This window comes from Lonchura striata, chromosome 11, assembly GCF_046129695.1.
Source record: "Lonchura striata isolate bLonStr1 chromosome 11, bLonStr1.mat, whole genome shotgun sequence".
In the NCBI taxonomy this organism is placed as follows: Eukaryota; Metazoa; Chordata; class Aves; order Passeriformes; family Estrildidae; genus Lonchura; species Lonchura striata.
Genome location: NC_134613.1, coordinates 7,120,147 through 7,147,706, shown reverse-complemented (window position 1 = coordinate 7,147,706; position 27,560 = coordinate 7,120,147). Strand labels below are relative to the sequence as shown.

Sequence of the window (27,560 nt, the reverse complement as noted above, 5' to 3'; positions counted from 1 at the left end):
CTCTGATTAATCAATTGGTGTTTCTGCTCACAGGGATTTGGCACTAAATGCCAGAAACCTGTTGATATCCTACCACAGAAATTATTTAGTGAGCTATTATCATAAACAGGATTAGATGTTCATTATAATTTGATGTTTGGTTTGAAATCCTTATCAGACATTCCCATTTTCCCCCCCATTTATTCTCTAAGGTAAAATTTGGCTTCATAATTACATTGGTACTTATTGTAACACAAATGTCTCATTCCAATATGGCTCAGAGGAAAAAACATTTCATAACCTACTGAATTTTACCCATGGTATTTACCTGGGCTTTTCAGACTAAAATCTCTCTCCTTCTATCACTTCTGTGGGTTTAAATGACATATTTAATTTCCAAGAAGGGGAAAAATTAGGATAAGCGTGTACTTGATTTCTTATTTGCTTCAAAGTACCTATTCAACAAAATCATGCTGCATGCTAGTATATTATTAAAGAAATCAGTTTCTAGTCTTAAAAAAAATATCTGTGCTTGCTTTTGAAAAAAAAACAAAACATATTAACAATGCTTGGTCAGTGTGAAGAGGGATAGGATTTATCCAAGATTATTACAAGCAAAAGCAGGAGGAATTCAAGCTCTCCTAATGCACTTGATTTGGATTACCTAAAGGGATCTAATGACTAGGAACAGAAGCCAATCCCCCATTCTCAGTGAGCCTTGGATGTGCAGACAATTGAAAACACCCGACGTGGGCATCTCAGAGACGATGATCTACAGCAATCACTAATTAAGAGATTAAAAAAAAAGGCAAACTGAAAATACATTTTTATTTGAATAGTGCTTAGGAGTACTAGATACTACTCATAGTGCTCGTGTCAGAGTAGTAGAGACCACATGTACTAGAATACTATGAAAATCCAGTTTTTATTTTTGACACTGATACTGCTCCAAGAGGAGTGAAAAAAATCCACATGGAAAGTGGCTGCAGCTTGGGTTTGTGGTTGCAGGGAGAGAACTGCTGAGAGTGGTTTGCTGGGTTTGCCATTCCTGTGCTGAGACGGAGTAGCAATGAAAGGGAGAGACATAGCTGTGAGAGCTAAATTAGGGAAAAAGCAGAAAGCAAGGAGGATGGTGAGGAAGGAGAGCAGCACCACACACAAAACCTGCTGGAGTATCTATGGCTCGTCACCAAAACTGGGAGAACATTTCTGGATTTGAAGGAAACTGGTAGAAATCTCTTAGATGCTGGAATCAGACAAGGACTACATCTCTCGCCTGGTCCAAATGCAGGTTTTTAGCACCTTGCTTATAGATTGCCAGCATGGTTTGGGTTGGAAAAAACCTTAAAGCTCACTCAGTTCCACCCCCTGCCATGGGCAGGTGTTATAGCATATATCACAGTTGAGATGGCCACACAGAGTATCCCCATACAATTTCAGACAGCTTTAAGCATTCACCCATACAGAGTAACACCTTACCTCATCAGAAGGCCTCAGGCATCTGCCCACACAGAGCAACACCACACCACTTCAGAAGGCTTCAGGCACCTGCCCTCCTTGTTCCTCAGCCCAGCCTTTCATGCCCCTCATGCTGATGCACTGCACCTGTGTGCCCTCTGTTCCCTTTGGTGGCTGGGCAGTGCCTCTGGGCACCCCATGGCTCATTGCTGTCAGTGCTGCTCAGCTGCTGCTCACAGCTGCACCCACTGGGGATGAGCTGCAGCCCCACTCCCAACCACCACAAGCTGTGTGCCTACAGGCACGGACACCTCCTGCTAGGCCAGGCTGCTCCAAGCACCATCCAACCTGGCCTTGGACACTGCCAGGGATCCAGGGGCAGCCCCAGCTGCTCTGGGCAACCTGTGCCACAGCTTCACTACCCTCACAGCCAAGAATGTCTTCCCAGTTTCCCATCTAACCCTGCCCTCTGGCAGTGGGAGCCATTCCCTGTGTCCTGTCCCTCCATCCCTTGTCCCCAGTCCCTCTCCAGCTCTCCTGGAGCCCCTTCAGGCCCTGCCAGGGGCTCTGAGCTCTCCCTGGAGCCTTCTCCTCTCCAGGTGAGCACCCCCAGCTCTCCCAGCCTGGCTCCAGAGCAGAGGGGCTCCACCCTCAGAGCATCTCCAGGGCCTCCTCTGGATTTGTTCCAGCAGTTCCACATTCTTCTGATGTTGGGGACCCCAGAGCTGGAGGCAACTCTGCAAGTAGGGTTTCATGAGGGTAGAGTAGAGGGGAAGAATCCCCTCCCATGCCATGTGTCCTACTCCATCCATAGCCAACAGAATGAACACACTAATCCAGGATGAGAACATAGTGATATTAAAATAATTTAAATTACTCTTTAGAAATAATTGTTTTTTAAAAATAAATAATTATTAGTGGTTTATAATTTCCTAAAGCTGCAAGTAAGCAGGTGGTTTTGAAGGATGTCCTCGTCAACCTGATGATATGTTGACACTGGAAAATTGTCTCTCTGGATAAACTTGTTGAATTGACTTGTCCCATTAGGATTTTTAGGAAGGGTGTTAGTATGGTTTGGGAAATCCCCTTAACATGCCTCTGACTAATGCAGACTGGCAGCTCGGAGAAGGACCTTTGTCCAAGGAGGGTGATTGTGAAGGTACTGAGAAACTGGTACAAGAGGAGGGAGAGCACAAGAAGAATTAGAAAAAAGGTGTAACATAAAATTTGAAACTAATACCTAAACCCCCCCTCTGAATGTGAGGACATTTACACCTGATTTAATGACAAAATCCTGAAGTGCCTTTGTGTTTGAGCATTATGTTGGGGCACGACGCAGCACTGTATGGTAATGACATTACAGGCTATTTTTTCTCATTGGAAAATCCACCCATAAGTTCTGGAAAACATCTTTGACACTTGCATCTCTTGGATAAAATCCACTGGCAGGACAACTCACTGCCTCCCAACTCCAGGGTGATAGTGGAAGGTTTCTGCCAGGATGTGGCAGCCAGCTGGGAGGGCGGGAGCCAGAGATAGTGCAAGGTTTCAGTGCTTTGTTGTTGTTTTTCAAAGTATTTCCTTTGCAGGTACATTTATGGAATTAAAGCATAAAAATGAACCTTTATAGAATACTCAAACTACTTTTAAGCCAAATTTTTCTCTTTTTTGTTGTAATCAAAAATGAAAAAAAACATTTTTCACTCCTTTTCTTTCAATGATGCCTTTAAAGATATTTTTCCTCCTCCTTAACTGTACATAAAAATAATTTAAAAACCTTCCTTGCAGGCTGAAGCCAGAGTGGTGCATTGATGATCTGAGTTCTCTTAGGAAATGACCCAGGAGAATGACAGGATTTTAATAAGATGTTCAGATAAAATATGAGTGTGGAAAATGACATCATACTTCTCCCGCCCAAGCATGATATAACACTCCTGGATGCCAAGCCAGGGATTAAGACTGAGTCTGATATCCTGCAAGAGCACTTTCCTCTGGGTGTTAAGCCTCTGTTTAAAAAAAAAACCAAAACCTAATCCTGCTTGTCTCAGCCCATGCCCTGTGAGACAAGGGGGAACCCCAAAGGCTGCTTGGTTCATCCCAGACGCAGGACATGGATGGGGATGGAAACCAAACATGTTGGGTCACAACAGGGAAGGGAAACCACAATTCTCCACACACACAGGAGTAACTCAGGACTCACTCAACGGGCTGAATGTAATGGTAGAGTAATTCTGGGTCATGAAAAGCTCAATGTGAGCTATCTGTGTGCTCTGGGAGCCCCAAATTCTCCCATGCCCTGGGGTCTGATTCCCCAGTGTGGGCAGCAGGAAAGGGAGATTCTGCCCCTCTGCCCTGCTCAGATGAGACCTCACCTACAGATCTGCTTCCAGCTCTGGGGCCAACATCAGAACGATGTGGAGCTACTGGAGAGAGTCCAGAGGAAGCCATGAGGATGTTTTGAGGGTGGAGCCCCTCTGCTCTGGAGCCAGGCTGGGAGAGCTGGGGGTGCTCACCTGGACAAGAGAAGGCTCCAGTGAGAGCTCAGAGCCCCTGCCAGGGTCTGAAGGGGCTGCAGGAGAGCTGGAGAGGGACTGGGGACAAGGGGGAATGGTTTCCCACTGCCAGAGGGCAGGGTTACATGAGATATTGGGAAGTAATTCTTCCCTGTGATGTTGGAGAGGCCCTGGCACAGGTGCCCAGAGAAGCTCCAAGCCCTATTCCTGGATATGTCCAAGGCCAGGCTGGACAGGGCTTGGAGTAACCTGGGCTAGGGGAAGGTGTCCCTGCCCATGGCAGGGGGTGAAATTAGACCATCCTTAAGGTTCCTTTAAATCCATACCACCCTGTAATTCTGTAATCCTCACACTATCTCACACACATTCCCATGGAAATGGGTACTTCTGTGAATTCTGTGATTTCTGAGGAGTAGCACAGAAAGTATCAGAGTGCTCCTGTAACTGCCCCTCTCCTTACTCATCCTTCCTGTCATTAGATGCATGCAAACACAGAAAATGAAGTGGAAAACCTCAAATAAGAACAATAAGAAAATCTTTTGTGTGTGTGTTGAAGATCTAGTTATTGTGTCCCCACTGGTGGCAGGCAGGTTTGGGAAAGGACAGATGGGAGACCAACCACTCCCATTCCCACCCCAGGCCAGAACCGCTCTGTTTATTTTTAGAGATTATTTCAATCCTTGTCTTTGATATTGTCACTTTGCAGCTGATGACTGGAACAAGTTGTGGTTATGCTTTTCAGAAAAGCCCCCAAGTAGAGCCAGGAGCAAAATAAACCAACACAAATCTTGTTAAGAGATTTTCTCCGAGTCCCGACTGCAGAGCCAGGCAGTTACGAGCATCATCTTCCTAAAAAGATTTCACTCAGAGCCTTTGGATTTGGGCTCTGTGGTTAGAAAGTGTCATCTGTAACAAATCAAAACTGAAAAGGAAAGGGAAAAAAATCATTCTCTCTTCCTGAAATGAAACCCTTCCAGAAAACAAGGCTGCAGCTCTTGCTTCTCCTGTGGAGAAGACGTGGAATGTCCCTTAGGGAAAGGTGCTCACACAGAGCCATCCTGAGCCCACCACAGAGCTATAGGAGAACAGAGTCACTGGGCAGCCAAGTTTGAAAGATCCACTTGATGACAAAATGTGTTTTCCTCCACCTTGCTGCATCCAGAGTGTATTCTGCCAATGGCATGAATTGAGCTTCCATTCCATCCATGTTTTCACAGCAAAACCAGTACAAAAAACAATTAACAAATTACTTTATGTCACAGGAAGAAGTTGTGTGACCTGATATAAGGAGGACTCATTTAGGAAAATTTGTTCAGCACTTACAGGCACAACATACTGGGATCCTCACCAACGTGTTCAATCAATCACCAAAAGCAGCCCTCGAGCCTTTAAAAGCCAAATCCCACCCTTAGATTGGTCCTTCCAAGCAGAGGGCAAGTGTAGACAAACTCATTCTCCCAGTGCACCATCATCATCATTCCAAGTTATTTTTACCATTTTTTTTGGCAAGGTTCCCCAAAGATAAGTTATTTCTCATCACACCTCAGCTGTTACCGCTGTAGAGGCAAAGTTTGTACAACAGACCCTATCCAGCCACAGAACTTCTACACCTCCTCCTCCTTCAGCCACTGACCAGCAGCCCTGGTCTGAGGAAAAAAAAAAATCAACCTGAATTTATTCAGATTGGGTTTACACATGAAAATCCCATATTTCAAGCAACTGTACCAAAATGACATCCCCTGTGGGAAGAGCTGGCTAACTAACCCAGGAACGGTTTGTCTGCATTCCTTGAAATTTTTTCACATGATTTTAGCAGAAATTTAAGTAACTAAAAGAACTCTGTCACAATAAAGCATCTTTTGAATACTTGTAATTAAAAGAATCCTTCAAATTGCTGAGAATGGATTTGATTTGAAAGGGCAGCTGGAGTGGGCTATAGGCAGAGCAATCCATGGAAAGTCAGCATTTCCCTTCCTAAAGTCCTGATCTTGGACTTTGTTCAGGAATCTTGGAATCCCAATGTCTTCCTTGTTTTCCCATACATCAGTGCCAAATAAATAGTAGGAACACAGTTAACACACAGGAATTTCTATGGTGGCACAGAGCAGAAGAGTGACTGCAGCAGCTTTTGCACATGAGGATGTGCATTTCCAAGGGAAATGTGAGAAACCTCAGCCCACAAATAGGTTTCTTTTGAAGTTCCACCCTCCCAGGTTGCCCTCATGTTCTGAAGCAGAGACAGTTGCTTAGCTCTTAAAAGCTTTGTGGGGTTTCAGTTTTATTCCATTAATATTTTTCTGTGAATTCTGAATCCACTTATCAACGTAGCAGCCCTTCAAAGGGCTCCTGCTGAGCTCCTCACATTAATAACCCGTGGTGACAATGAGTCTCCTCAGCTAATGGGTTTTGAGATTAGCAGGTGCTTCCAGCAGTTTTGCTGCTTTCTGTTCCATTAAGTGTCCCTGTCCTCATACCTCTGGACTGAGAATTTTCATTTCTTCATGCCATTAATTATTTTGTTTCCTTCCCACTTTTTCTCCTTGAATATTTTCAGGCTTGTGATTAATTGCAACTATGATATTTTCCTTTGTTGTTTTTTGGGGTTTTTTTTAACATCTTAGGTAATGTTCTGCCATTTGGCACTGGAACTCAATTTCTTCTCCCTTTTAATGGGCTGAAAAAGGCATCAACCAGTCCCAGTACGAGGATATAGAGAATGAAATATCACTCAGTTCTTTGCTGTAATGAAATACTTTTTCGACTCATTACAGTTCACTCCATAAGGCTTCTCTACCTTGTGTCTCTGCCAATTAACTGTTATTGGGCTGAAAATTGCTTGTGCTGAAACTGGTATGTTCTCTTTGATTTAAAGTCCCCAACACACCAGAGTTTATCATCCCTAATAGCCATCCTGTGATTATAATTCCAAGAGCATTGTACTCCTTAGCAAAAATTCATCATAGATGAAGAAGGACCAGGTAGAATGACACTTGGTGACATGAAAAAATAGAATCTGATGGTTTTGTGGCACCAGAAGAGAAAGATGTGTCTGGCCCACCGTTCCTGGGCAAAGGTTCCCTCCTCTCTCCTTCTCCCAAAGGATATAGATCCAACTCTCCTCCCACTCCAAGAAGTCTCTCTGGCTCTACTGAGCCAGCACAGACCCAGGGACAATGAACATGAGAGGATGAAAGGACAATGAAAGCAAAGCTGTGGAGCCTTCAACAGATGTTTCCAGAAGACCTGGACCTTCCTCTCCTCTTTGCTGCCACCCAAAACAGCTTGTCACCCCCTGCCTAATTTGGTACATCTCAGATTATCAGGAGCCTGAATATTTTGGTTTGTAAATCTGACCTGAATTGCATCACTGCTTTTCTAACTAATCATGAGATGATTTCATGTGCACTTACAGCTGCACCTATTTATGCAGAATAAAAAGCATTTCATAGATTTAATTGTAATTTGGGTGCTCTGGACATAGTCACAGAACAGTGCCATGGTGACCTTCAATGGCCACATAACAACAGCATGGAGCACCCAGCTGCTTAAGAGCGCCTGGCCATTTGAACAAAGACACGATCATGGAATGCCAGACATATTTGGCTTGGAAGGGACCTTCAAGGTCATCCAGTTCCACTCCCTGCCATGGGCAGGGACACCTTCCACTATCCCACTTGCTCCAAGCACTGTCCAACCTGGTTTTGGGCACTTCCAGGAATGGGGCTTGGAGCTTCTTTGGGCCATCGGTGCCAAGGCCTCTCCAGCCTCACAGGGAAGAATTCCTTCCCAATATCCCATCTAACCCTGCCCTGTGGCAATGGGAAACCATTCCCCCTGCTCCTGTTCCTCCAGGCCATTGTCCCCAGTCCCTCTCCAGCTCTCCTGGAGCTCCTTCAGGCTCTAAGGTCACCCTGGAGCCTTCTCTTCTCCAGGTGAACACTCCCAGCTCTCCCAGCCTGGCTTCAGCCCTTGGAGCTTCTCTGAGAACCCCTCTGGACTCTCTCCAGCAGCTCCATGTCCTGTTGATATTGGGGACCTCAGGGTTGAGGCAGCTCTGCAGGTGAGGTCCCAAAAGAGCAGGTCAGAGGGGAAGAATGCCCCCTCTCCCTGCTGCCCAGGTTATGGGAGAGTTCGGGGTTGCTGGCCCAACAGCTGCTCCCCACAGCTGCTTGCACTGCCTTGCTGGAGGTACAACTTGGTCCCTTTCAGCTCCTCTGAGTTTTCAGACACCCATTTTCCACTTAAAATTCTTAACACACATTCAGTTAAATGCAGGGCATGCTTAAACTGACACCCATCACATACACAACCAGCTCCCAACAGCTCTCCAGAATTAAAGGAAGGCAAGAATCAGGTCAGTTGTTGACCAAGAAGTTGTCTCACATCTTTTATTTCCCTTCTGTTGCACAATTTCACATCAGATTTCTCCCAAAAGTGTGAATTAATTCGCTTTCTAACCCTTAGGGTAAAATGTCCTTGATCACAAATGGCTTAAAATTATAAAGATCTGTTAAAATAATGTCTATTAGCAAAGTCACTTGCTTAAGAATACCAACTGTATTGGTTAAATGAACTTAATGAATTGAAAACATAATGGAATTTTTTTTTTGTCTGGAGGAATGTAAAACAGGCCTCACTAACAGATGTATTTACTTTGATAATAAGTTTTGTCTCACTGGATGAAAAACAGGGAAAAAATGCAGGGACTGGTGAAAAACAGACAAGCAGGTGCTGGACACCAGCCTGATAAACAGATGGGATGGGATGGAAACCAGACAGGGATGCTTGTGGAGCTCAGCCACCGGCTTGTCTCTGGCATGATGGAAAGGGATGGAACCACCAACCAAGATGGATTTGAGAGAGTTAAATGAGTGGATGAGTCAAGGCATACTCCAATGGCCTTGGAGACCTGCAGTGAGTGGAGATGGAAAAAACCTGAATTCCTTGGATTATTTCAATAGAAGCAGGAAGACAGATGTGGCCCAGGAGAGTAGTTCCTTGCATGGATTAAGATGATACTCAGATTACAAACAGGATCAAGACAAAGATTTTTAACAACCCCCAAATTCTCCACAAAGATGTGACTGAAGTGCTCTGCTCCCACGTCTCCCACCAAACATCGGTCAAGTCACTCGATATTTAATGCATCTTTATTTTTTGTTTTGAATACCTGAACTGTGGCTTGAGAAACTTTCCTACCTCAATGTAACTGCAAAAATGCACATAACAATATATGAAAAAAAAGTGCAGAGTCTGGAGTTGAGGGGCATTTTGGGAAGGACAACAGCAACCCACAGCATGTTACTCTGCTGCCATTAAAATCCCACTTTTCCCTTTTTCAGCTACGTGCCTGCTGTATTTTGCCATATCAAGGAGAGGATGGCTGGGCTGCACACATGCCCAATGCTCAAGACAGATCTGAATCAAAATAGTCCAATTACCACTACTACCACTGATGGCTCTATTGCTCTCATGGCCTTTTCCAAGGGTCCTCCCCATTGCTAAATGACAAGTGGAATTTTCCAGCTCACTGTTACCACAGGCTGTACTATGATTTCTCTGGAAACCCATGAAGTGCTGCTGGCTCCATTAATGCACCATCTCACTTCTGATAAAGTCTTTGGCAGCTGTTTTTGACAACAGCCCAAGACCTCAGCACAGAAGTGCAACCTTTCCTGTCTGTGCAGCCTTTTCCCTAAGTTTATCTACGGCCTAAAGCTTCTAAACCTTTGTGCTCACCCAAACTGTGCAGTCGTTTCAAGCACTGCATTAAAACATCATCCAGTGCTATAAAAGGAAAATGGATGGTTCCAGGAGGCTGCTCCATGGTAGATGAGCCACTGTGGCTCAGGAGATAAGAGGCAGCTGCCAGAGATGAATATAAACATTATTTATGGATGTGGTGTGGTTGATTGCCAGAGGTGCTGGAGCTGCAGCCAGAGAGGATGGCAGCTCCCCTGCAGGGTCCCAAATCAAGCACGTTTGCCAACGGTGCCACAGCCACGAGAGGCAAAACAAAGTAGTCTTCCCCTGCAAAACAGATCTCCCCTTGACTGCCCTCTCCTTCATCTCAGAAAGAGCTGCAGCTCCAGAGACATGGGGATGTACTTGGATGTAAATATCATGGTCAGACACAACATGCAAACAATAAACCATGAGCTACTGAATGATGAGAAAAGCTGATGGCACGTTATGCTTTGTAGGGTCTTCCTGAAAAACCATGTGCTCATCCCATAATCCCTGTAACATCCTAACTATGGGCACTGACTACACACCAAGAATCCCTGGAGTTTGGCTCACAACTATTTAATTGCTCCTACCTTTGGCCCTCCTCAAGCAGATGCTGCTGCCACATACCTTGGATGTTCATGGGTAAAATAAAGTAAAATGAAATCTTCTCTCTGCTGGGAAGAGAACTTGCTCAGCTGAAGATGACAGAACCAGCAGCTGCTGGCACACAGGAGACCCTGATTTTAATTGCTGCAATCCTACCTCCTCACTGGACTTCAGTGTTACATTTAACCTGTTACCTGATCTAGATCAAAGATTCACAGACTGTTTGAGTTGGGAGGGATCTTAAAGCCCATCCCATTCCAGCCCCTGCCATGGGCTGTGACACCTCCCACTAGGCGAGGTTACTCCAAGTATTGTCCAGTCTGGCCTTGGACACTTCCAGGAATGGGACAGCCACAGCTGCTCTGGGCTCTGTGCCAGAGCCTCACCACCCTCACAGGGAAGAATTCCTTCCCAATATCCCATCTAACCCTGCCCTTTTTCAATTTGAAGCCATTTCCCCTTGTCTTGCTACTCCAGACCCTTGTAAAAACTCACTCTGGAGCCTTCCCTTTCAGGTATTAGAACACAGTCCTTGAATTCTCCAAGATCATCTAGCAGAATAATTATATGCAGGCAAGAATCAAAAAGTCTTGAATTTATTAAAAGAAACACAGAGTTGACAAAGTCAGTATTTCTGTCTAACTTTAAAATGGCACATTATTCCTGAGGGAAAAGCCCAACTCAACTCCTGAAGCAAAACAATCAAGAGAAGTCCTAAGAGAGGAAGTACAATATGAATAAACAGAGGTTTATTTACTGGGGGTTGCCACTTGCAGCTTCTTCAACACCGCAAGCTTCCAACTACTGGGAGAAGAGAAGGTTCCAGGGAGAGCTCAGAGCCCCTGCCAGGGCCTGAAGGGGCTCCAGGAGAGCTGGAGAGGGACTGGGGACAAGGGATGGAGGGCCAGAACACAGGGAATGGCTTCCACTGCCATAGGGCAGGGTTAGATGGGATATTGGGAAGGAATTCCTCCCTGTGAGGCTGGAGAGGCCTTGGCACAGGTTGCCAAGAGAAGCTGTGGCTGTCCCATCCCTGGAAGTGTTCCAGGCCAGGCTGGACAATACTTAGAGCAAACTGGGATAGTGGAGGGTGTCACTGCTCATGGCAGGGGGTAGAATGAGATGAGCTTTAAGGTCCCTCCTAACTCAAACCCATCTGTGATCCCATGATGTCCATCCACAAGTTGTCCCCACTTTGCAGTACCTTCTACCCAAAGCATGCCAGAATAAAAGATGCAGCTTTACCCAAATTACTGCAAAGATGAACAGAACCAGGAACAGTCAGTCTGGTATCAATTCATAACTTAAAGAGAATGTTTCAAGTGAGCTGCCAAGTGTCCAAACCACTGTTTCTAAAAAAAAAAAAGCCCCAAACCACAGGACTGTGTTTCCAATCAGCACACAAGAAGGCAGGAGCGTGCAGCCAGCCAGGAATGTGACATCACTGCAAATCCAACTAAGTCAGCCTCTCCATGTGCTCTGGGGCTGCAGCTCAGGGAAGGGGAAGAGAAAAGGCTTAGCTTGGAAAATAAAACTCCAGTCTCAGCTCTGAAGCCTCCAAAATACCAAAAGGAAGGATCCCTTCAGGCCAACTCTGCCCATTCAAGACTATTAAAGGGGGTGACAGTTGTCACAGCAGGACCCTAAGGGCACAAATCTCTCAGAAGCCAGGCTGTGATCATGGAATGATCACACTCACTTTCCACGAAAGGCATTTCTGCATGGAGTTGTCATCTCCACATACTCCAACACTGATGAAAGGGATAGGCAAATGTCAGCCCCTGTGCCAAGCACAGAAAGTGAAACATTACGGAATGGAGCAGACACACATGGGAACCTCATCAAAGCTCAAAACCCATCCCAAATTTAAATCTCAAGCTTTTTACATGGAATCCCAGACAGTTTGGGCTGAAAGGGACCTTAAAGCCCATGGGCAAGGGCCTTAAAGCCCCATCCAGCCTGGCCTTGGACATTTCCAGGGATGTAGCATCTACCATCTCTCTTGCAATCTGAAGACTGGTAGATCCAATCTGTTCTTCTTGATGGTGTAAAGAAGCAAGGACATGCCAAAATGACATTATGCAAACCTTTTTGTGAGAGCCTGTGGAACAGAGTCTTTTCCAGACAAACTCCACTGAAAATTTCAGTGTACCAAGCTATGAAAAAACCCACAGGCATCTGAAGAATAAAATAGCTGCTGTGTCCATCAGGAAAGGCAGCTGCCCATGAGCTACAGAGGTCGTGGTAGGAGATCAATGTCTCCAAATCCTCAAACCCTCAACGGCTCCATCCGTTGGAGCCAAATATAATGCTCCTTTGTTAAATACACAGGAATAACCAGCCCACTGATCCCCAAGAGTCCAGTGAGTCATGAGTGGGGATTATCAGACATCAGGAGTCTTTGTGAAGTCCCAAAATGTCAAATGAATCCCATTCTTCCCTCCTGATTCAGACAGATCTGAATTCAAGTCACTCCTCCTACATCTACCCCCTGGCCTACTCCTGAGGCCAGGAGAAGGCCTCTTACCATGGGGAGGTTCAAGTTGGAGCATCTCAAATTCTGCTCTGTGAGCACTGAACCTGCTCCCAGAGTGAGGTCACTGATGGATAAAATTTAGTGGTCAGGATTCTGATGATGTAAGGAGGCAAACAAAAAACATGGGAGGTGCTCATCTTAACACAATTCACAGGTTCTTCCAAAATGATTTTGTCATGGAGATCACATCAACTATTCTCAAAGAAGTCTTGCCCTCCTTTGTCTTCCCCCACAGCCACCACACCCTGATCTTTCCTTTCTTCTTCTGATATAGGTGATAAACCTTTCTAAGGGGACACCTGAGATTTGGGAGCAGCCATATCACCTTGAAAGCACTTGAGAAACTCATGCTGAGCCACTCTAGTTCAACTCAACAGAAAGAGCATCAAGCACACTCCCAGCAGTGTCAATACACTACAGATGTTGGGCAGCAGGTCAGGGGAGGGAATTTTGCTCCTCTGCCCTGCTCAGGTGAGACCCCACCTGCAGACCTGCCCCAGCCCTGGAGCCCAGCACAGGAAAGATGTGGAGAGAGCCCAGCGGAGGCACCAGGATGATCAGAGGAATGGAGAAGCTCTGGTGTGAGGAAAGGCTGAGAGAACTGAGATTGTTCAGCCTGAGGAAGAGAAGGCTCCAGTGCCTAAAGGGGCTCCAGGAGAGCTGGAGAGGGACTTGGGACAAGGGTCTGAAGGGACAAGGCAAGAGGGAATGGCTTCAAACTGACAGACAGTAGGATTAGATGGGATATTGGGAAGAAATTGTTGGCTGTGAGGGTGGTGAGGCCCTGGCACAAGTTGATCAGAGCAGCTGTGGCTACCCCATCACTGGAAGTGTTCCACACCAGGCTGGATGGGGCTTGGAGCAACCTGGTCCAGTGGTAAGTGTCCCTGCCCATGGCAGGGTCTGGAACAAGATCATCTTTAGGGCCCCTTCCAATCCAGCCCATTTATTACTCTAAGGACCTCCAGCAAGCAGAAGGGTACTTACAGCTCAGTTCCAAACTTTTCTAGCCACTTTTTCAAGTCTGTGCCCAAGATGGAGGAAAAAAGTAGAAACACCACATTGATTAAATGTCCATCACAAAGACCCAGAGAGCCCTTGAGTGCCCTTTCACCTTTGCACAAAGGCAACACTTCACTTCTAAAGGTTAAAGCTCAGAAACAATTACTGAGCTTAAACACACCCTTAAAGTGGGAGAATAGATACTTTTTTTTTTTTTCTCCCTGGAAAAAGGAGGGGAAATATATCCAGCTGCCCCTAGTGAGAACATGATGTGTTTAGTTATTTGTGACACAACAGGCCACTCCTGAGATGCTATTCAAGGTGCTCTAAATTCTTACACAACCCTACAAGAAGAGGGAATGGAGGGACCAAGTGTGCTGTGATGATCAGCGTTCCTAATCTGGGGGATACAAGAAGATTAGAGGCAGAAATAGCCAAAACAAGTAGTTCAGCAGAACAGAACTTATGTATTTTGAAGAATATAAGAGGAAAAGATTAGTTTCTCTCTACCAGCCACAGCATAGAATTCAGAATTCCTGAAAATCCCATTTAGATCCCATAGAACTAGACGGGAGTCTGAGAGAAGCTGATGGGTTTGTGGCTGCTCCAAAGCATCACACAAGGGCCCAGATTGTGAAGGATCTGAGGAAACGTTATTGGGAATCTCCTGTGGAGATCTGCAGCTCCTGCCATACAAGAACCACCACTAACACAGACACTCAAGAAGGCAATAAAAATTTCCTGGAGTCTTGGGTCAGCGCTCTGCTGTGGAATCAGTGCTCCAGCTTAAGGAATGCTGTCTGGAGATGAAAACCTGCACCACACACACACTCAGCAATGCACAGCTCTGCTTCAGACAACTCTCACACAACCACAAGTCATTAAAGCACTTACAAACCATCAGAATAAAGTGCAAACCTGCCTTCCAGGAATGGAATAGAAGAAAAGTCAATCATTTCCTAGATTAGGACACCCATTAGCTTCTCCTACATTATTTTAACATAAATAAATAAAAACTGAAAGAAACTCTGAGTGTGCACCTCAAAATAATTGAAAACCATTCCAAGAGTTTCCTTTTAATAACAAACATCATGTACTGACCTCTGCCAGTTTGTATGGTAAGATCAGCTTCTCTCCCACTGTCACTGTCTTTCTGGTCACAAGGGCCTCAAACAGCATCTCTTCTTTCACCTAAAACAAAAGTACAGATGTTAATGACTATTCTAGTGATCTCTATTTTTTTTTTAAACCAGTTAAAAAATGCTAGCATTTAAACTTTAAAAGAATAAAATTCAGTGTAAACACATTCAAATTTCAAAATTTAAGTAAAAAAAAACCAACAACCCACTTTTGCCAGCCTTTGCAGAGTTAACTTCAATGGGTAGAAACATGCCATCGGGAGGAGCCAACTCAGCACATAAATCCAGCATCAGAAACCTAACACCAGGGTATTCAAAGGAGCCTGATTTTCTGCATTCAGGCATCCCAGTTGTAGCAATTTCCCATTGCTTTCCTTATTCCCGGTGAGGCTCCTCCCCCCCACACTTTCTCTTGGCAAAATAAGTCAACTTTCTAGTGCTGTCATGATGAAATCACACAAATTACTCTAGAATAAGCCAAGCAGTATCGTGAGTTTTAGAGACATGCAAGTGAAGGAGGGGGTTTTTCCTGCTTTTAAGAGAGGGGAGGAGTCAGAAGAAGGAAGAAACCCTTGGAAAAGCACCTGATATTTACTCTGCTATTGGCACTGGATGTTTACTCCCTAAAGCCCCAGTTCCTGGAGAGGTGACAGTCTCTAATCAGCCCTCACAGGTCTGCAGAACAAAACTCAGTTGTGCAAACACAGACACTCAGCAAAGAAAAAAATGGTGCCTGACAAATTAAGTGGTGTCTGCAGCTGTTGGGGAAAAGCCACTTTCCCAATCAGCTTCAAGACCCTCTTACTTTGAGGAATTTAGAAGGTGTCCTCCCAAAATACATCAGTTAGACCTAAAGACTGAGTTGTTGACTGATCTTCACTAAATTTCCAAGTCAAAAAAGACATCATGAGTCTGGGTGAAAACCTTGGAGCCCAGAATTAATGGATGTGGATTGCTACAGAGAAGCTGCACTGAAATCTCTCTACAAACTGCATATCCTGCCTGAAGGACTCCATGCAGGCACCAGACCTCCTCTGGACATCTCTGATCAAAATCCACATTCCTGAAGCCATCCAAGGCCATATTTTTATCACAGGGAAACAATTCATGATTTGACAAGGAAAATAGGAAACGTAGAGGTCTAACAATTGGACTCAACAATCTTAGAAGTCTTTTCCAACCAGAACAATTCCATCTATGTACTTTGACTTAAGGGTTTAATCCATGAATTAGTATGAAGAGGAAATGCAAATAAGACAGTGGAAGGTCAGAAATCTCACAAACCATAGCCATAATGATGCCCTTCTGTACAAAAATCTCCTTCTGACAAAACTACTATTATCGGAGTCTCCCTGATAAAATCCAGGGAGTTTTTATGTTATATCAAAATTCTTCCTGCAGCAAGAACTTGTCACTGTGGAAATCAGAACACATCAAGTCACCTGTATATGATGTCACCTGCCAGCAAGGTCTCTATCACTGGAAATGACACTTCAAGGTTCATTTCTTTAGTGCTCAGCACTACTCAGGAGCCCCCAGTTCCTACAGTCCGATTTTACCTTTCAAAATCAAGCAGGGAAAAAAACAATCTTCTGGTTCATTCAGGGATCCACAGCAAGATTTCACATTTGGTTTCTATTCCTCTACAATCACCAAAATATGTGATTTCGTAATTTTCGGCTCCGCGGACGTTTTTCCAGCAGCTCTCAGCTGCAGGACCATCGGCTGCTCTCCCTCAACTGCACAACTTGGAACAAAAGTGAGTTTCACACCATCCATTATCCCACTTCAGGGATGCTGCAAAGCCACAGCCAGCATGCTGGCTTTTTTTAATTATCCAAGGCAGCAAGGCGGAGGGGTGTCAGATGGTTCCTAATCAAAACAGTCCAAAGAAATATTCCTCAACAACATAAACACTTCCAAATCCCACATTTGTCAGCAAACACAGGGATTTTGAGCAATTTAAACAACCACCCACGCCATCCCTCACCATCCCCATCTCATGGTCACTCTGGTTCTTTCTCTCCCTGCTCTCTGGATTAAGGGAACCTGTGGATGTGCATCTTTCATCTCCTGACCTAGGGAGATCCCATTGAATCATCTTGTACAAAAACACTCCTGGCAAGGATAGGAATCCCTGCATCTCCCCAGGCCCCTGCCTGCAATTACCACCCAGTGGAGCTTGATCTCCATTCCTTCATCGCCTCTGATGAGCACCACGGGTGCAACCAAATCATCCTAATCTGCATTCAAGGTCACAGCATGAAAGTAGCTGACTCCTGATGCCAGGGAGGAGCCACTGGGGCTTTCTAAAGATAAACTCAGCACGTGCTGATGACTAAGGACATGGAGATATTTGCAGCTTCCCCACATCCTACACTTCCTCCCCCAGTAAGTGTGAAACACTGAAACAGGGACACCCATTGGTGCAGAGTGGCAAAGAGGAGAACATCACTTATTCCTTTACTTTGTGCCCTAGGAGTTTCACTCTTGGGTTACATTTCATGGACTTTTGCTTGCTGGTGCTAAAGGGCATGGCCTGCTCTCCCTCTTAAACACAGCCTGCAGGAGTTTAGATCTTAATTACAGAGACAAAATGCAGATTTAAGACTCTGTTGCCACAAGTGGGCCCAGAGATGGCTGGAGGCCTCAAGTCCATGAGGCAGTGAGGGGTGACCAGCAGTGCCACAGCTGGGAATGTCAGCAGAGCACAGCAGGAGCAGGGAGCCAGCAAGGGCTGGGCTGGAGCCAAGACAGGCAGAGACTGCTCCTCCAGTAATTCTGGGGTATTATGTTAGAGCAGCTGAAGAAAAATGAACCATTTCCAGCTGGAGAACAAGAAAACATCAGGTTTTGCCTCTCCTTCCATATTTGAGAAAGGGATTACAGTGCTGAGGGCTCACTCTAAAGATGCCTTGTGTGGAGTAACTGAAAATAAATTCAGATTTCTATCAGCTCTTCTTGGAAAAGAGCTGGACCTTTTCCTCAGACTTTCTTTCAAATAACCAGAGAGTTAAAAGGATGAGAGGGAATGGCTGAGGAGGAGATGTGTTAGGCTGTGTTGGGAGGTTTAGGTTCTTCCCCCAGAGGGTGGTGGGGCACTGAACAGGCTCCCCAGGGAATGGTCAGGGTCCCAAGGCTGCCACGGCTCAGGGAGCATTTGCACAATGCTCTCAGGCACAAGGTGGGATTGTTGCAGTGTCAGTGCAGGGCTGTGTTTGTGAAGTTACACTCATTGGTATTTGTGGATCCCTTCCAACTCAGCATATCCTATGATTCGCTGAAGTTTTCTGACTCTAATTCTGGCTCAAAATTTTGCATTCAATGATGATACCCCAACTCATTGCAGAGATGTTGGACCAGATGAACTTTGGAGGTCACTTCCAACCCTCATCATTCTGTGATTCTACAAAGCATCATCTGAAAAACAAATCCAGAAGAAAACGCTGGAAGCAAGCACTGTCTGCTCCATAATCCTCACCCCCTCCCCAATTAATTTCCAAGACATTTATCACAGGAGGAGCCCCAGTGCCTGTGGGATTCCTCTGGGAAGCTGAAGGCCATTTTTTAGTGGAAGAGGAACTTGAGCACATAAATCTCCTGAAGAGGCCAACTTCAGCTCTAAACACAAATGTGCACTGGGAGATCTGGCAAAACTAATTTAGGGCACTTGATAACTTGTATTTATCTTTATTTGCATTGAGGTTAGGTATTGCATTGGTAACCTAAAACTAAAAGCTGAATACAAAACTGCTCCACTGAGCAAAGACAGAATTTATCTCCTTCTTCAATGCTCCATCCATGGAAATAATTTCCCATTTTAGTAAACACACACAATTAAAATGTTCCTATTGTTCCAATGGAACACAAAAAGTCTCTTTTAAGGTCCACTAGATAATCTCTAATATATTATTTTTGTTAATAAGCCCACAAATGAACTTTTCCAAGCTTTTTCCCCAAAAACACAAAGGTTTTTACACAACCCTCTATGATTTCTGCCCAGGCCCTGGGATATTTGCAGTGCTTGCACAGGACTCCATGTCTGCTTGATCCATCAGGCAGCCTTGACATCACTCCCCAGCACAGCATTTCAGCAGAGTTTAAACAAAGGCCCTGAAAAATCTGCCAAAAGCATCACATAATCCACACGCTATGTCTATTCCTGAAAAAAAAATGGAATCAGGATTTTACTGTAAATGAAACAATGATCTGTAGAGTCTGGCCAAAATCCTATATTGCAGTTTCACAAATGCTGCTCTAGATGGTTTAATAAAGCAAAAAACATATTGGATGGGGTTGTTAATGTCTAAGAAAAAGCAAATCCATTGCAGATCATCATCTCCTCCCAGATTCCTTAAAAAAAAAATCACTGTATTAGCTTCATTTTATAGGGACACAAATCCCGTTACACAGAGGGAGGATAGTGGTGCAGTGGTGTTGCATTAACTGGTGCAGCAGGGAAATTCCTCCAGTTATCATTAGAGATCCTGACACAAACCAACCAGCTCATAAGAATTCGTGCCAGATTCCCCTTTGCAGTGGGAGAAGACCCTAATTTTGCCTAAGTTTTGAATTTCAGCCAGGCTGGTGGTTCCCCTCCTGCCCTTGGAGGCCACATCCCTGTGGGAGCCATGCTGGGGCACCTCTGCATCCCCTCTTGGCTGCTTCAGAGATGGCAAACACGGCTCCAGTTGGATTTTTTCTTTCTCTTTTCCATGTCAAATTCTTGACTGAACAAATCCAATGAGTCATTTGAGTATAAAGATCAACCCAGAAGTTCCCCCAAGGTAAGGAAGTATCAGATCACAGTTTCTTCCATCCCTTTGCTGTGCTCTGAAGGGTCCCACCAAACAGCCAGTGACCACAGGAAAGGAAGTTCAACTCTCTCTCTAGCTCATATTACTTTTATTCTGAGATGACTTTTCAGTTATTAGTGTCTAATGCCAAGATCTGGAGAGAGGATTAACAACTTTTTCAAGCCAATTCATAATATAAGCAACAATGGGAAAAGCAAAACTGTTCAGTGACCACAAGAAAGTATTAAAAATAATTACCCAAATGTGACAAAATACAAAGTGTCAAATGTTTTAACCAATATTTTAAATCTCTGGCTAAGTAGAATTCATTGCACTTAATGTGGAGAGCTGTAATGAATAAGGAGTGGTGCCTGCTCTTTGTAATGATGCTTCATCTGTTTGAACCCTTTGGTTCTTCCTTTGGATCAAACCTGAATAAGCAGCAACATCTGTTGAGGTCTGCAAAGAGAAATGTGGCATTTCATAAAGATAAATTAACTCTGAAAATGAGATTATTGGCTTTATTTCAGCTGATTTCAGTGGGTCTGTTGAAAGGTTTACACTTGGAGGCAGCAAATGCTTCCAGTTCCATGGATCAATTATCACCTAAATTCAACTTAAGGGACAAACAACAGCACTTACCCAAACCCATTGATGCATTTCATCAGATCCTACCTCAGTGCAGCAAGCATTGTCCCAATCTAATTAAAAAGCATTTTATGTTCTAGATGGTCATTTAATTTGCAAAAAGAATTACCAAGATGAACAGAAATCTATCAATTTGCTTAGCTACATCGGATCCTCGTGGTTTGTTTGCTTGTTTTTTCAAATGGTGAAAAATAAATGTACTTATTGATTTTTACATCTTGTTGACAGTACCTGGGGGTGCTGCTCCAGCCCATGGCATTGAGGCACCATTGGATTGACATGGCTCAGCCAATGCCTCATTTCACATAATCATGTGTAAAAACCACCCCATGACCTCCCCATGTGCAGATGTTGCAAAAGGGTTTGTTTGCAAAGGCAAAGACCCAAAGCCTGGAACTTCTTCAGCTCTCTAAGTTGCTCTCTTACTCAAAACTTTAAAAAAAAAAAAAAATTACTTAACTGACTTGGCCACATTTAACAGGGTAAAATCAACAACATTCTCCTCTCCACTTATATTTTCCTTCTGTTTATTTCTGCAGTCTCCAAGGCCAAGATGCAAAGAGCATCCAGCTGCTCAAACCATATTTTACAGAAGCTTTCCCCTCCCAAAGTTCAAAGCATTAATGAAGTGCTATGAAAATCCCTGAGAGCCAATTCCCCAGTTCTGTAGGTAGGGAGATAGCACAACAGTTACTTAATGGAATGGATGGGAAGAGCACCACGTGTAATACAAAAGGCCAAGCTGCCTTCTGATTCTACCATAAAATCAGCAAAAATTCACCTTCCAGACTATTCAAGAAGTACAAAAGGGTAAAGACAATTGTTGCTATAATCAACTACAAGAAAAACATTTCCGTTGCAAGAGGTTTAAAGCATTTCAAGAGAAGTGAGACAGCAAGGGGAAGTTCTAGCCACCTCAATCCATGTCAGGAGGTTTTTGAGCTCAGCCCTTGAAGGCTGAAGGCCAGCAGGACATGTTGGCTCATTCAAGACTTTACTCATGAAAAGAAGTACTACAATACAACACAAAACCTGCTTGGGCTGACAGAGAAGATCTCCTAAGAACTCATTTAATGCTTTTGCACTGATTTACAGAGCTGGTGTGGCCTGGGCCAGCTAGGTGGAGACCTACAAACCCTCCCCAAGGACACCAGCACAGCAGTGGCTCACAGAGGCCAAGGTATCAGGTCCTAAACAACAGATAATCAACAGTTGCACCAAAGAACTCCATATCAGGCCCATAAATAGGGACTAGAGGGGTGAGATGGGCCTACAGATTCCCTTGTGGAATCTGGTGGGGAATAAAAGACAAAAAACACAGTGAGGGAGCTCAGCACTTCCTCCAGCAGGCACAGAACAAAAACATGGGGCTAGGGTTGTACAACTGCTCGAGCTCCTCAGACAGACTTTGGAACGGATTTGAGGAGCACCAGCTGATGGCTGGCAATTAAGACACTGCCATGGTGGGCAGCAGGTTTGCTTTGCATCTAGACCCTTTCACATTTCATCACAGAAACAGGATTTTTAGTCAATGAAACCTGAAGCTGAAGAGTAGGGGCAAAACCCCTCCATGAAAAACCTCTTTAGAAAAGCTCCTGTACCTTTTCCCTGGCAAACATGAACAGCCCATAAGAATGGAAACACACAAGAAGTTACTCTTTGGTGAAACTGGAAATAAATTGAGCATGTTTTATCTCCTAAACCAGAGGTGGCTTGTTTGGTGTGAAAGATTCAGAAGAGAAAGCAGAGCTTACCTCCAGCAGCTCTGACACGACAGGAAGTATCTCAGGGTTACAGATATCGATGGAGTCATCCCGGTATGTCTTCTTTTTGTAGCAGATGTTCCCCAGATGCAGGATTGCCGACAGCAGAGAGAAAATTCTAAATAGAGAGAATTCATTTTCACTCAGTTTTTCATAAAGTGAATGAAGAAGCAAATTTTGCCCCCAAGGGCCATGTCCCTCTTTGGCTCATTCTTCTAATTTTCAATCCAAAGCATCCACTTTGCCTCATGTCAAAAAGATTTTTATTTAGTCAAGTACCAAACTTGAATCCACACAGTTTCCTTGAAAATTATTCAACACATCAAACCCACAGTTATAAAATTACATCCCATGTTTTAAGAAAAATAGAAAACCTCCAGTAATCTTGGTATTCAGATTAAATATTTATCATACAATTGCCAAGGGGTGGAGTGGGCATGGCCATGCAGGTGATCCCTCTTAGTCCCCTGGGACACACGTTTTTGTCACCTTTTTGGATGTAGTCCCAGCCAGGAACAAAAGACTGTACAAAACAGCATAAATGCTTTTATAATATCTAAGCAACTGAGACAAAGAAAAGGATGTTACACTTCAAGTAAATTTATCCAACCAATTTTTCTGTTTTGGAGGGAATTTGGTAATTTTTAGGTTACCTCCCATCCAAAAAAAATACAATCAGACACTCAAAAATACCCTGAGTTGGAAGGGATCCACAAAGTTCATCAAGTTGAACTCCTGAGCTATGGCTGACTTCAGCTATAAATCCTGTTTGTCCCTAATTCTATACTCTCCTGGGACCTAAAACTGAAAAAACCCAAATGTGATTCCTAGCTATGCCACCAGGTTGTCTGGACAACACACCTTCACCTCTCCAAGTCCTCCCTTATCTCCAAAACAGGAATGGATACTAACTCCTTGTTGTGAATTTCAAGATACAATTTTATAAAAAATTTTCTTCTCTGTTTCCACTAAGGTGAATCCCCTTGTTTTGCTATAAAGAAATGACTTTTTAAAGTATAGTAGTACTTAAAACATACTCCCTGTATCTCAGCTGAAGGTGGTTCCTTATTTGTGCTGCAGTTGTATAACACCAAGCAAAATAAACCTGCTCATGTAGTGAAGAATCCACTTTATTTTTGACACGTAAAATTCACCAGGAGCAACTTGTGTGCCAAGAAAAATCATTGCACAGTAAATCAGAAGTGAGAATTTACTGCATCACCCGACTCTGCTCAGTCCTGACACTTCCTGATTGCTTTGCTCAGGCAATTAAACCCCTCAACAGGCTTTAGACAAACCTTGTCCTGAAACCTGATAAAGCAGCCTCTGACACAGAACATATTCACACAAGTCTGGATCCTTGGGTTTATCCACGTGTGTGTGGAAGATAGAGAAAAAGCAGTTTTAATTTCATAATTGATTTGTTACAAGTGAGGGAAAAAAGATGAGCTTCCAAAATTTCTCAGTTGTGTGAAAATACCTTTGAAGTGATTTTTTATGTCAAGTTCTTTCCAACCTACTCAAGCCTTGCAAGCCAAAAATCAACACAGGAGGGATTATTTTGTAGGTTTGCTTGGAGATGACCCTTATGAACCCTCTAATTCCATGGTGTCAGTGGTGCTGCAACCCAGCTAAAGTCCAGTTTTCAAACCAGCATGTCCAGTAAATTAGTGAAAAAGGCCAGTTGGAAATGAATCTACAGACATAGAATTGCATGCAAAGGGTTACGTTTGATGAGGGATAATGAGGACTTCTGATTAAACCAAGCTCTGGATTCATGACATGCAGAGTGAGGCGTGATTATTCATGAACACTTGAGAAATACTTGAAGATGTCAACTCCTGCCAACGCTCCATTTGCATGAAGAGAATCGTTAAGTACAGCAATGGTCATGGAATCACAAAATGGTTTGGGTTGGAAGGGACTTTAAACTCATCTGGCTCCATCCTGCCATGGGCAGGGACAACTTCCACTATCCCAGGTTCTTCCATGCTCCATCCAGCCTGGCCTGGGACACCTCCAGGGATGTGGCAGCCACAGCTTCTCTGAACAATGTCCTGCCAGTGGAAGTGGCATTAACCAGGACAATCTCCAAGCTATTAAAATGGAAAATAAACTCACTGTCTGCGTGTCTTGGGCAGAAACCCCACCATCTCCATGGCGAGCTGCAGCCGCTCAAAGTCGTGCTTCAGGTCCTCCCCTTCCACGGAGAAACAATCCTGTTGGGTCAAGCACACAGAGGAAGCACTGACACAATTAACACCACATCAGGTCCAGATGGCCAAGTCAGCACTCCATAAATATCACTGAGTGATCTCCAGGTCTTTTATCAGCAACATTTCCAACCTGGCACTGGAAATACAACATTTCTGGCGAATATTTTCTGGAAATACATCCTTCTTTCCCAGGTTTAACCTCTAAGGAAAGAGGTGAGCCACCTCATTCCAACAGTATGGTGAAAGTTGGTCAGTGTGACCCTACACAAAAAGGATGGGAAATAACAACAAGATGAAATCTGTTCCACATTTACGGGCAGTTTATTCCACATTCAGTCCTATACCTAAGAAAGGAAACTCAATTTTTAAATAGAATTCAGATAACTTCATGTAAATGATCAGTGCATTAAATCCTGCATTGGAAAGGCAAAGTTTTAAATATATTTTTCAGTAACTACCAAGAAGTTATTTCAAAACTGGGAGGATCTGAAATACAGGACGTTTTATACTTCTTGGAGGCTCACATGCCTGAACAGTTTAATTTTTGCTTGATATCAGTCACTGACATGTTTGGAAAAATCCAGTAACATTCCAGATCCAACCAAAGCTGTCCTGCACCAATATTTAGGAATCAGAAATGCTCTTTAAATTAATCTATAGACCATTAATTCCAAATATCTTCTGCTTTGGCTCACTGTAGGCTTCCCATAGATTATTTATTCTTCTCTCTGCTTTCCTAGCCTATATTTAATATTCTACCCATTGCTGCCTATAAAAACTACCCATCTGTGAATAAAATTAGTTTATTGTGTATCACACAATATCATGCTATTTTAAACCTCAGACTATTTTATTAACACTTAAATCAAGATTTTCTACAAGTAATTAGAGACTCTCAACAAGTTAATCCAAATGTAAGTAAGCAAATAAAAATTCTATAAAATTCTATAAAAAGTTTATTAAAATAATACAAATAAAAATTGTAGCTGCAGTTGGAATTAATTAAGTAGCTGAATGCACATAGTTGATTTTGATCATTTCCTGAACATCATATTTATCAAACAAGCAAATGTGCAAAAAATTTTGCACAAATAATTAGGAAAGTCTCCATTAAATAGGGTTGCGTAAATCATTGAAAAGCCACTTGTACTCACTGAGAGTACAGAAAATTAATCATAAATACAGAATACACAGAATGAAGTTATGTTATAATATCAGCTTTGTGGTTTACAGCATTTAAAGCCTCACAACCATATCAATGAAGTTCTTCATCCCACTCCAGAGCATCATTACAGCTGTAGTTATAATTAGAGTGGAAAACCCTTATTTAACATATAGATTTATTTATATTATTTATATATTTAAGTGTTGATATTATTATTGTTATTATTTATTCTATTGTTTACATATTTAAAATATTTATTGCAACATAGGAGGCCTCCATAAAACTGAACTAAAAGCCAGAGAAGTGCAACTGGACAAGAAAATCGAAATGTTTTTATCAATTGTCCTCAGGGACAAGTTAATGCTCCATGGGCAAAGTGAATTTGGAGCTGTTGAACAATAAAACCATTTAAAACTACACAGAGCATCGATGAAGGCGGGGACTGAAATTCCAGGAGAAAATACCAGCCTGTTTTAGGAAACAGTCATTAGAAAAGGGCCTTTTCACCTTGCATTAGGAGCTAATTGGAAACAACCCCGTTCCAGAGCCACCTAAAGGAACACAGCAACGACATCACCAAGAGCAGGGACTCCAGAGGCACCAGCACTGATTATTCACATCATAAAACCTCAGGGTAAGACCTTGTCCCTCCTGAGCTCCAGCCTTGGCTTCCTCAGCCACTGCACTTGCAGAACTTCCCACCCTCGTTCTGGCAGGACCTGGACTTGGCAGGACAACACCACACCCACAAATCCTGCAAATTAGGCAGGTTTAAAGCTTTTTTTAAAGACACCAAGTGGTGCTTTTAGTGGCACTCCACATTCCAGGAGACATTTTCATTTTCTGGCATCATTCCTCCAAAATTAAGTCACGCGTCAACAGCAAAATACCCTGGACAACTCCGAAGTAGCACAATCTACGCCGAAGGCAATTTAATTAACGATTTACATAACAATTGCCCGACTCATTAATCCGCATGGAAAGACTTTTAGCGAATTCTTTGCTTAAAAGCGGATGCTCTCTGCAGTGTTCCAGCACGGAACCGCTTCCTAATGGATGATAAATGAAGGATAATTATAAAATAGAGGAGTGTCCTTGATATTAGAGCAGACAAGCATCACAAAGTCCATCCCCACAGACCTAACTTGCTGTTAATATCCTGCCAGAGCAATTAGTTTCCCAGTAAAAGTGAGTCTACTGCTTCCTACAGTTACATTGAAGCAATCCATGATTTCCATGGAAAATTTGAAGAGGATAAAAGAAAGTTTCTTTATAAACTTGGTGTCTGCAGCAGGTTGAGTCCATGGGTATTGGGAGAAGACCAGGGTAGTCTTAAGAGTCAATAATCAACTGAAGCAAAGATGTGATTTACCAGGACCGTCACAGAAAATGATCCCAAATAAAATTATCCTAAATAAATTAGCAATTAAACAGCCTAATGGTAATGACACATGGTTTTGTTGCACAGAGTTAAGGATACAGACGTGGTAGCCCCCAGGCTGGCAGGTGTTCTTGGTCATGCCAGGAGAAGGTACTAAATTTTGGGGTAGTTTTAATTTTAATTCCTTCACCAAATTGTCCCAACCCATTCCTAAAGCAATTAAGGGTTTTCCAACTTATAAAGGGTATTAAGGTCTAGAAGAAGCATCTGCTCATCACACCCTGCTCCTGCAGGGCCCCTAAGGATGCTGATGGATTAAGGATGCCAATCCAATATTCAATATTTTTAACCTTGTGAGGGAAATTCCCTCCTCCCCTCCTAAGGATTTGCAGGGAAATGTTGCTGTTAAGACACTTATTTAGCCTGAGTGAATCCCAGCTCCTTCCCGGATCACCTCTTACTCTTCCAGATACATCAGCAAGACTCTGGCAATCATCAAGCACACGGGAAAACTAGCAGGAAGGACAAGCAGCTGATTCCAAACATGCTGCCACATGCAGGACACACCAACAGGGAGCACCACGGGACACACGGACACCCAGAGCATGTTGGTGCGCAGGAGGAGCCG

The 27,560-nt window shown here is 43.6% G+C and overlaps 1 protein-coding gene across 6 annotated transcripts in view; it reads right to left on the bottom strand.

The window, feature by feature from the left end:
- MYO9A (myosin IXA) overlaps positions 1-27,560 on the bottom strand; it is a 175,289-nt gene that overhangs the window by 76,764 nt on the left and 70,965 nt on the right. For all 6 annotated transcript variants that reach the window (XM_021554201.3, XM_021554204.3, XM_021554202.3 and 3 more), the window contains 3 exons: positions 24,292-24,389; positions 22,162-22,288; positions 14,926-15,015 (listed from right to left, as the gene is read on the bottom strand). In XM_021554201.3, the coding sequence (XP_021409876.1) occupies positions 14,926-15,015; positions 22,162-22,288; positions 24,292-24,389 (315 nt within the window). The remainder of the gene's footprint in view (positions 1-14,925; positions 15,016-22,161; positions 22,289-24,291; positions 24,390-27,560) is intronic.